Raw genomic sequence first — 11486 nt, 5'->3', positions numbered from 1 at the left:
TGAGCTCTCCAAAGCGGATACATTTGAAAATGCCATTTTCACATCACAGTGTGGACTGCATAACCACAGGCTTCCGGAAACGATGACGCATTTTAGTCAAATGATGCAGTCATGTGACCAATTAAACTAAGACAGCGGAGGGCATTATACTGCATTTGTTTTGTTTGCTCTCAGATTTGACAGCACTAGACAAGATTAATATCAGTTTGTACATGCTCCAGATAGCTTTTCTTCAAATTCTTTAACTCTCACTCGCTTTTGCAACTTTGTACTTTTGTGTTACTCGCAGCGACAACTCCACCTCATTGTCAGACCATTTAAAAAACTCGGTGATTTTCTCAACATTTTAGCATGACCTTTCAAAGAGCCGGAAAGTAAATAAACAACAGACAGAAATGACGCAGGTCGAATTGTCCTTCGTTTCATGCATGCACAAAACAGGAATGTAAGCGTTTTCCGTCGTTTCGGTGTGGATAATAACTGTTCGGAAACGATTGAAAATGATAGTGTGGACGCGGAGCCTTTTTAGCCTTTTTCAAATTTATCCAGATTAGTGTACACGTAGCCTTAAACTGAAACAAGCTGTTGTACAGCTGATTAACAGTTTAGGACCACGCATCCAAAAAAAACCAGACTCCCCAGACTGCCGAAGCACCTTGCACAGAATACTCTGAGGGACACAGTCAAATGTCTTTTCCAAGTCCACAAAACGCATGTAGGGTGGTTGGGCAAACACCCAAGCTTCAGGAACTCATCCACTTACAGGCCCTGCAACCAAGGAGCTGTTTAGGTGCCTCCGCGACTTCACTCCTACCACCACCTAACAATGCCCTCAGTTGAAGCAACAGCAGCACTCCACCATGTTGGTAGAGCAGGACTTTCCTGAGTCACCTGATGGTTTGCCATAATTGCTTTGAGGCCTTACGAAAGTCTCAAAGCAATTACTTAGGCCATAGAAAAACTTTTCTCCCACACCCAAGTTTTTGCTTCTCTGATGGCTCCCTTCACCTCTGGTGTCCACCAGCTTGCACCAACCACGTGCTAGGAGTAATTTATGTTATACATGATTCCCTTAGTGAGTATCATTAGAAGATATAGCATGTATTTTCACTGCCATTCAAAATAAGCCTAACTTTACCCATCCATTAATCCAAATAACCATACTAATTATTAAACTGCATGAATGTCTTAAAGGCATAAAGAACAGATGACCTCTAATTTCATCCATCCATTCGCTTCCGCTTATCCTTTTCAGGGTCGCGGGGGGCGCTGGAGCCTATCCCAGCTGTCATAGGGCGAAAGGCGGGGTACACCCTGGACAGGTCGCCAGTCTGTCGCAGGGCTAACACATAGGGACAGACTCGCATTCACTCGCACATTCACACCTAGTGACAATTTGGATTAATCAATTAACCTATCCCCTCAATTAACCTATCCCCTATCCTCTAATTTCATGCTTCTAAATTCAGATAAAGCTGAGGATACTGTTCTTGGCCCTAATAACCTTTAAAATATGGTATCTAACCAGATGCTTACTCTTTGCCTCGCCCTCCAGTAATGTTGGAGTCACATATTGATTGTTCGCTGTTGTGGTGTAATTTTCTGCTACCCTCCCTCTCCTTGGAATCAACCTACCTGCTTCTACAGTAGAATCATAGAGCAGATTGTTTTAAAAACCCTTTGGATTGTTTTTCCGACTTTCTTTGTGTTGTTGGCATTGTGTTCATAATTTGGTAAGGTAGACAGGACACCTGCATGACATTTTAGATGAGTTTTTTTTATTTTTCTATTTCTTTTGTGTGTGTGAGAGAATGCAACAAATACAAATACGAATGAAAGAACATTTTGTATATTTAAAGTAAAAAAAACCCTACAAATATTAAATCTAAAAGTGCTCAGTATACTTTAATTAGTGTGTGCAGATATGCTATAAAGGTAATATACACAACACTGTACAAAAAATAGAGGGCAAAATGGAGAGCTAATTCATTTACTTCCATCATCTTCTAGGAATACTCCATTAATCTGAATCTCTTATAAAACTGTGATTTCTTCACTGTCTGACTGTGACAGTTCTGATTGTTTGCCTGACTCTGATAGAGTCGAAGGGTTATGATGATGACAACAGAGATGCGACTCGTGGTTGTATGGTGCAATCCTGCTCAGCCTGTGGCTGTACGTGCTGCCCACATCAGTGAGATCTGGGTGGGGATTGGTTTTGGTGGGGAGGGTTTGCTGCCGACAGCCGCCCGTTGACAGCAGCTCCCTCTCCTTGGAGTTTCTCCATTTCATCCTGCGGTTTTGGAACCAGATTTTCACCTTCACATGACACAAAAAATAGGTTAACATCAAGTAGAAAATATCTCTGTGATTCAAGTTTGAACTACTAATGGTGGCCAGCTGGTAAGTTCCTGCTCTTTCAGTATTTAATGTATACTTTTTTTCATATGTAGCAGCAAACCAAAGAAAAGAACCAAACCATATTCCGTACTTCTCTTTTCTCTGATTTATTTCCCCTCACCCTCCTACAGGCCAGAAAGATAACAGACTCTCCCTGAGCAGATAATATTCTATGAGCAAATAGTTGGCAACAGTGGAGAGAACCTACACCACTTTAAAAGAAATTTAAATAAAGGAGAGACCGTAGGTTTTTTATTTATTATGTACTGTACATCCATCCATTTTCTACAACTTATCTGGGTTTGTGTTTGCAATCACCTTAAACAGAGAATCCTAAACTTCCATAACCCCAGTCACCTCTTCAAGTGGTTTCACAGCCAGTCTAGAAATACAATCTCTCCAGCGAGACCTGGATCTGCCTCAGGACCTCCTTTCCGTAGGGTATGGCTGAAACAGCTTACCTAGGAGGAGTCAAGGAATCATCCTTTTTGATGTGGAAGAGCAGCTGCTCTACTCTTCACCTTCTCTTAAGGGACAGCCCAGCCACCCTTTGTAGGAAACTACACTTGTATCCACAACCTCATTCTTTCTCTCCGAGTTCATGAGCTTATGATTACAGTTGAGGGTAGGAGCATAAACTGACTGGTAAATCAACAGCTTCACCTTTAAACTAAGGTCTCTTTGCACCACAACACATTAGTACAGCCTGTGCAGAGCCAATCCATCTGTTAGTCTCATGCTTCACTCTACCCTCACTTGTGAACAACACCCCAAGATTCCTAAAATTTGAACAAATACTTTTCCAAGTAGGCTGAGGAATGTGATCTCCCTGTAATTTGAGCACACCCTCCAGTACCCTTCCTTTAAAAAGGGGGACCAACATCCCAGTATGCCCATCCATAGCCACCGCTTCAGACCTGCACACAGCATTGGGAAGACATGTCAACCAGGACAGCCACACAACATCCCGAGATTTAAAGAAGTCTGGGCAAACATCATCTATCCCAGGGGCCCTGTTACTGAGCAGTTGATCAACTAAATTTGTGACGTCACTCCCAGTAAGAGGCCACTATTCCCCTTCATCCACAGACTCTGCTTCTATTACACATATCTTGACACTGGGATTGAGGAGATCCTTAGTGTGTTTCTTCCACCACTTTACTATATCCTCAGTTGAGGTCAGTAGCGTCCCCAGGACAGTTGTATTAAGTGTGAGTAGAGCACCAGTTCCCCCTTCTGAGTTGTCTGAAAGTTTGCCAGAATTGCTTTGAGGTCGACCAAAAGTATTTTTCCATGGTCTACCGAAACTTCTCCCACATCTGATTTTTCGCATCAGCCACTGCCAGAGCTGAACTCCACTTAGCTTGCAGCTACCTCTACAGACCCACAGTCTAACCAAGCCCAATCCTTCTTCAGCCTAAAAGCTCCCTTCACCTCCACTGTCCACCACCTGATTCTCAGATTATCACAATGATAGTCACTAGCAACAGTGCAGCTGCAACTCCTTGGCAATAGAGGTGTGGAACATGCTCCACCCAGACATTGAGTCTGGGTGGAGCATGACCCTGGCAGTGCTTTGATTGCATTCAGGCTGAAATGAAAAATATGTACATATCTAAGATATGTACATGAAGGTTCTCAGTCATCCAGTTCATCGTAGCCCAACTTCTTTAAGTTGTTTGAAGACGTTTCACCTCTCATCCGAGAAGCTTCTTGAGTTCTAGGGTCAAATGGTGGAAAGTCCCAGATTTAAACCCCATGAAGGTGGCTCTTCTATGTTGTGCCATGCGCTTGTGAAGTGGCTGTTTTGTTTCTCCAATGTAGAAGTCAGGGCATTCTGGACAAAACTCCAAAACACAAACTGCGAGGAATGCCCAGACCTCTACATTGAAGAAACAAAACAGCCACTTCACAAGCGCATGGCACAACATAGAAGAGCCACCTTTATGGGGTTTAAATCTGGGACTCTCCACCATTTGACCCTAGAACTCAAGAAGCTTCTCGGATGAGAGGTGAAAGGTCTTCAAGCAACTTAAAGAAGTCCAGACGCTTTTCTCTCCAAGCTCCTTAGACTACGATGACCTGGATGACTGAGAACCTTCACAGACACATTTTTTTCATTATTGTGATTATTATAATAATTATCCTATGAGTTTCATTTTGCATTATTCAGAAATATCAATATATACCATTGATCAATGGTCATAACAATTTGCATATTTTTGATCAAGGAACTGACCTCACAGCCCATTGTTCGCCACTGGTGCTAGTTTCAGTCATTATGCAAATGCAGTGTTTAAAAGGTTGGGGAAACCTGCAGTCAGCTGAGACTGAAGAAGTCACTTGGATGAATGATGAAAGTTTCTCCCACTGAAAACGCTACGTCCAGATGAACAGAATCAACTTCTTGGGATAAGATTTATTGTTATACATGTTTTTATTTTATACAGTGTCAAATGAATAACTAAAAAAAACTACTAAAACTAGAACTTGAACCACTGTTCCCACATAAACATGTTTTAATAGCACAAATACCATTTACTGAAATTTGTAATCATCTCATAACCTTTATCACTATTCCAAAGAAAATAACTTTGGCATCTAGTCTAAGGAGCTTGGAAAGAAAAGCATCTGGACTTCTTTAAGTTTCTTGAAGATGCTCCGGATGTTTTTCTTTCCAAGCTCCTTAGACTACAATGCCCTGGATGACTGAGAACCTTTACAGACAACTTTTGCATGTCTTCCAAAAATATAATCAACCGAGTGTTAATTTTTTTTTTACTATTGTACAAGATTCCTCATGGCCATGACTGAATAAATAAATGTCAAATCACAGTGTTAGTAATGGTCCAAAACCATGATGTGGTGTGTACCTGGGTGTCTTTAAGATCCAGTTTACTGGCGAGCTTCTTCCTGTCTGGTTTGCTAATATATTTTTGCTTCTCGAAGGTTCTCTCCAAACCTTTTCTTTGGAGGTCTGAGAACACAGCCCGCCGCAGCATGCCCCTCCTGGGCTTCCCTCTGGGGCTTAGGGGCCATGAAAATGTTCCTGGGACAGGAACCACAGAGGCAGAGGCTAGATGGACAAAACATAAGAGAAACAGGAGATTTTAAGAGTCGGGCAATGATTGGGTAGTCTCGACATCTAAAAGAAAAAAAATGCAACAAGAAAATGGGAGTGCAACAGGCTGTTTTACAGCTGATCAAAAGTTTAAGATCACATGTCTTTTTTTGAGCACGTGGTCCTAAACTTTTCATCAGTGGTAAAACAGCATATTTCAGTTTAAGGGTTGTTTTCAATAAATTGCATGCTCAAAAAAATGTTTTGTCTCACTCCAATTTCTTCTTGTTGCATGTCGAAGCTCAACTTGGAAACTTGTTAACGTCCAACCATGCAAAATATGATTTTTTGCCATTTTTCAAATGTTTTTAAACTTTTGACCGGGACTGCATAATGCACAGAGGCTCTTGACTTATAATAATGTTCTATGCAGTCCTGTGGAAAGTTATATATTTAAAATATATATATATATTATACATTATATTTTCCTCTCTGATTACTCTGGTACAAAATGACCGAATTACTTTACCTTAAATTAACACACTCCCGGAAGAACACAGTAAGAGAATTCCAGATAAAACTTTTAAATTCAACATACAAATTAACCTTTGACCTGCCATCGGGTTTTATTACGTGCTGTCGGGGAAAATTTCAAGTCTTCTTCATGCAGATGACTAGTCTCAGGTCTGAGATCAGCAGCTTTCTTAAAACACCAAACTAAGTAATTACTTACGCTCCTATATAGTGACACAGTTACATGGATGATTAATCCCTTTGACTCTTTGTTTTTAATGTTATCAATAAAACAATTGCAGCTTTCACTGACAGCACGCAATGTGGTACTTTAGTCTTTACACTTTTTAAAAGTTAGAATACAAAGTGAACATATAGGAAGATTTGTCTGTTGTCACTGGGTGATGCTGAGGTCTGAATCTGAGGGTAGCTCCTCAGAGCACTGCACATGTAACGTTGTAAACAATACCTCATTAAGAATAATCCAAACTTGGTTTCAAATATTCAGGTAAAGAAAAACTCTTTAAAAAAATCTATAAATAAAACTACAGAATCTGTGCTGTAAAATTCATCAGAGGAAAAATTCAACATAGATTTTGACTACATAAATATTAGGCACTGCTATTTTAATCGAGCTTCTTTTACTTTGTATACATAAGCTGTGTTAGTGACAAACTGAGATATCAGAACCTGGAACTTATTTTACGGGCAGTTTGAGTGAACAATACTACAGAAACATTTTCAGTCCTCAGTTATTCATCTTCCGTTAAAACTATGTTAAATCCGCCGTTAATGGGGGGTTGTTGAAGTGTAGGCTTTTTAAATGTGGTGTTACTGTGCTTACAGATGTGGAGAGTGAGAAAAGATGCTGCTGTTTGCACATATTTAATAATAACCTCTGCACAGGAGCTGAACAAGAGTCCAGCTTGTTGCTCTTACAGTATAATACTCATAAAAAAAACAGAGTAATGGTAATTAGTTAGTGACTGAATAGACCAGTGACATTTCTCTGTTTCTTATAAAGACCATTTCAATGTCTCATCTTCAGCTACTGGACTGAACCTACTTCAGTTCATTACAGTCAGAGCAGCAGAGCAAATGTCTGAACTACAGCACTGACTTTAACGAGCCTTCAAGTTCACAGTGGTTTCTTGTTTCAAGTCAAGGAGGTGATGTGAAAAGAGAAAACCATCTCCGAATTGAGGAGGGGCCTAAGGGTACATCTTTTGTCATTGTATTACAACTACCAACAAAATAAAATCAACTACTAACATTTAAAAATCAAGTGCCCTCATGCAGTTATGTGAATAAGAGCATGTAAAATCTCAGCTGGTGTCATAGCCTTTGGATGGGTCAGAACTCGTTACCCAGAAAAATTAGGTTTTGTAAACTGTAAAAGGGCATTTTTAAAATTAAATAATGATTGTCTACTAAATAATATATAATGAGTAGAATAATAGATAATGAGGAGAAAGAAGAAGAAAAACAAACCAAACAAAAACACACGAGACTTCAACTTTAGTATTGTGGAATAAAGGCACGTGTATTTGTGCTATCACCACTCCATGTGCTCCTCTGAAATTCAGATGGTTGGTACTAACAACCAATGCAACTTAGCTGGAAGACTTGTCGGCTTTATGACAAAGGAATGTTGTGTACCAGAACTGCAATTGTGTAACGGTGTACTGTTTTTATGTATTATGGTAAACTGACTGTTTATTATATAGCACTTTTCTACCTAAGCACTCAAAGCACTTGAGCACAAAATGCCTCGTTCACCCATTCATACCGGCAATTTTTCCCATGCTTAAGTGTTTTCTATCTAACATTCACACAGCCAGATGGAAGAATCAGAGAACAACTTCGGGTTAGTATCTTGCCCAAGGATATTTAGCATGCAAACTGGATCAGCCAGGGATCAAACCACCAACCTTTCGATTAGTAGATGACCTGCTCTACCTCCTGAGCTACAGCCAACCCGATCATTATGTAACTCAAGTTCATGCATGCATTTTGGGTTATTTAGACCAAAATACTCAATTTTGCTCTACAAGGGCCTGATATCCACTTACAAGGACATTATACTGACACTGTTCTATCAAAATTTTAAACAAATATCCCCATATGTGGCTCTTATTTGTCTTAAAAACCAAAATAAGGTGAAAAAAAATCTGGTAATTCTTTGTTTTTACAAATATATGCCCAAATATCAAAGAGAAATTAAAAATGCATGCAGTGGAAGAGTTCAGGTCTTAGGAGGTTAAGGCTTTTTGGACCATTAGACAGCTAACGTGTTGTAAAAAAAACCAACACAAACTCCCAAGTTTTCCAGAACTAAACTTGCCTTATAATGGATTTACACACTAAACATGTTGCATTTCTGTTTCATCCTAAAATTCATCCTAAAAAAAGTTCGACATTAACCGATGATGGTCCTGGTGCTGATGTTTTCAAACAAGAAAAGTAAAAAGCAGAGATTTTGCGTTCATCCTGTTCTACAATTCTCATGAGAAGGCAGCAGCAGTTGAAAATGTCATAGTTTGATGCAGGAGTTGAAGGTGTATCAAAGCCGCTTTCACACATATTTCAGGACGCCAATGGGGCAGTTTGAGCCTTTGTTGGCAGAGTTCAGACCACATCTGAGGAGGCAGAGAAATCATTTCGGAGACCCAGAGTATCATCTAGCAGTGTGTCTGAAGTAAAATAGTATTGGAAATGCCGCACATTTCCATTTCCTTTTTTTTTTTTTTTTGTCCAGTGAAATTACACAGTCGGTGTGAATGGCTGCATTAAAGGGTGTCTCCTTTTAAGTGTACTGCTGAAAAGGAATAAACTGACACATGTGGCTTTGAGGCAGTTTTATTAATTTGCAACCAGTTTGCTACATGTGTCAGTTGGTCTTTTTTAGCAAAACAATTAAAAGTAAATTCATCAGTCACTCAGTATCATCTGATATCATTGTAGTATCTGGATGCACATAACTAAGCTGGCTTGTTAGCTTGGGCAAAGAGTGTAACAGGGGAATGAGTGCTAGTGCAGCACCACTGCATTGGTGTGTTATAGTAGAGAGAGATTTGATGAAGCTGTCAATAGACTAGTCAGTCTATGTTGCTACCCTAACTTAAGACCAGACACTGTGGGTAATAATTAAAATAATATGATTGTGTGTACATGCATCAGAGATTAGTTTCACATTTGGAGAAAAGGGTGAGGAACTTTGTCATTTGAAGGTCAGATCATGATCTGACCTTCTGCAGAGCCACTGTTTCTCTACACTGAAAGGAACCAGCTCTAATGATTGAGGCATCTGAATCTGGCCTACCTCTTTAATTTAATTAATACCATCTTTATTACTCAAAATAAATGAAAGAAGGGATACATTACATTAAATTAAACTGAATAAACAAAAGACACCAATTCTGTGTGAATAAAATCAATTACATATTATTAGCACAAATATTTGGTGCCATCATTTTAATTTAAAGCCTTCTTATTTTAGTTGGCTATAACTGATTGTATAAGATTATACTCCCAAATGTTACAGGGAAGAATTCTCCATGAATAACTGAGGTGTTCTAAAATCTTTCATCTCTGCATCACAGTATCTTGGAAAATGGATGTGATATTTCCATAGGTAAATATCAGCCTGATATCAGTTAACTACAAAACTATATGTCAACATCTCTAATGTTAAATAATTTCTTTGGAGGCGCCGATGCCAAAGGATCATGAAATGCAAAAAATTCAGGCCCATTATTTTCCAGGCATTTCATTTCATTTAGTGTCCGTTTGTAGCCATATGATGTGCGTGTGAATATGGTAACAAAGTGAATGCATTTCTTTTCTCACTGAACAATCAAAACACTTTAAGTGGACATCAAGTATCCTTTAGTTAGAGCCCATCAGAAAGTAAATGTGATTATGAGTCAAGAGTCAAAGTCATGTTTTCTCCCTTATATCTTCAAATCACACACATTATATAGTAGTTTACAAGCTGCAAAAATCAAAATCAAAAATCCTTTGTTTAAAAAGACAACATAAACATTCCTAGTCCACCTACCTGTGAAATCAGAGGCTCTGATGTAAGGATAAAGGCTTCTGTCTAAAAAAGGCAGAGAGAGCGACTTTGTCTGAAGATTCTGGACTGGAAACAGAAAACAGATTCGCATCCACAGGCAGATTAGGATTTTAACATGAAAAGAGATATATATACACAGATGACTGTTAATAGCAGTGCCACTGAAAGGGCAGCTCAGATCTAACCTCATCAGACGACTGTATTGGACGATTGGTGTTCACGTGTCCATTGCTTAACTTTTATTAAATTGGTTAAAAGTTAAAAACTTTGCTTTTACTTTTGAATGAAGGCCTGAATTCGTCACCGCTACTTTCACCATTTTTTTTTAACTTTTAATTACGTGGTAGTGAAATACACTGCTAATTGTTTGTAGAAATAAAAAAAATCATAAGACAATAATAATAAACAATATTTTTATGCTAATTCATTCACTAACAGCACTTTCAAGTCTCCGATAAGTCAATACAGATCGCTGTGTGTGTGTGTGTGTGTGTGTGTGTGTGTGTGTGTGTGTGTGTGTAAATATATATGTTAAATTTATGGAGAGAGGGGCAGAGAAAGAGATCGGTATCAGAAACTCACGACTCCATGTAGAAGGTGCCAGGATCGTACCGACGCCGAACTTCAGGTAGTCCGGGCTGGCTGCGTACACAGATCCGGGGCTGCTGCGGCTGAGTTGACCGGATGTCTCCGTGCTTGGTTCTGTTGTACGTGGAAAGGACCTTGACCCCGCACTGAACGGCAGAATGTCTCCGGAACTAAGGGACGAGAAAGTTCGATGTATGTAGCCGACATGTTGGCTTATGTGATCTTCTACCAGAAAGCCGGTTCCTCTTCCCTGAGCCGCCGATTCGCTCAGTGACGCGGAGAGAGTAGCAGGGACACGCAGGAAACCCGGGTAAAGAGTAGGCGACAGAGCAGCGCAGGGAAACATCATAGTTGTCCCAACAAAATTCCTGTTGTCCAGCAGAGATTTCTTCAGGAGAAATAGGGAAGTCCAGCGACCTGCTCGGTGGCTCTTCGTCCTCGTAGGGTTTTATACCGATTCCACAAACAAAAACGCACACACTTGTGCACGAACGTGTGCGCGCGGACAAGTTCAACCCTCAGCCCATCTCTCTGCCTCATTGGAGAGTTTACACCCTTTATGGGAGTGCTCAAACACCCATAAATTTCATCACAGGACCTCTAAAAATAAAACTTTTCAAATGTTATATTCCAGTTTCTCTGCTGGAGCCAGTAGAGGTTACAACTCAAGTCCAGTGTTCTTGATGTCAGGGTATTACTAATGCACTCACGCCTGCGCCAACATCTACACAGTGGCTTGTAATTGATAAATAAGATGTCCCCACAAAAAAGGAGATGAAGAGGCATATCTGTTATTCAGTTTCGGGACACATTTTACCTGTAAGCATTAGCCAGGAAAAATGCAGA

At 39.8% G+C, this 11486-nt stretch overlaps 1 protein-coding gene across 1 annotated transcript; it reads right to left on the bottom strand.

Moving 5' to 3' along the window:
• Positions 1-1766: 1766 nt before the first annotated feature.
• On the bottom strand, positions 1767-11157 carry LOC146705213 (homeobox protein DBX1-B-like). The gene is made up of 4 exons (XM_085462821.1): positions 10635-11157; positions 10035-10118; positions 5274-5476; positions 1767-2319 (listed from the first exon to the last, which is right to left on the bottom strand). Exons 1-4 carry the CDS (start codon positions 10987-10989, stop codon positions 2035-2037), a joined length of 927 nt encoding a protein of 308 aa, XP_085318947.1. The 5' UTR covers positions 10990-11157; the 3' UTR covers positions 1767-2034.
• Positions 11158-11486: the final 329 nt, after the last annotated feature.

The sequence above is a fragment of the Copadichromis virginalis genome, linkage group LG7 (assembly GCF_057382275.1).
Source record: "Copadichromis virginalis isolate Kocher_CV1m ecotype Utaka linkage group LG7, C_Virginalis_male_GT1.1, whole genome shotgun sequence".
NCBI lineage: Eukaryota > Metazoa > Chordata > Actinopteri > Cichliformes > Cichlidae > Copadichromis > Copadichromis virginalis.
Note: the sequence above shows the minus strand (reverse complement) of the source record. Positions and strands in the feature narration are given on the sequence as shown.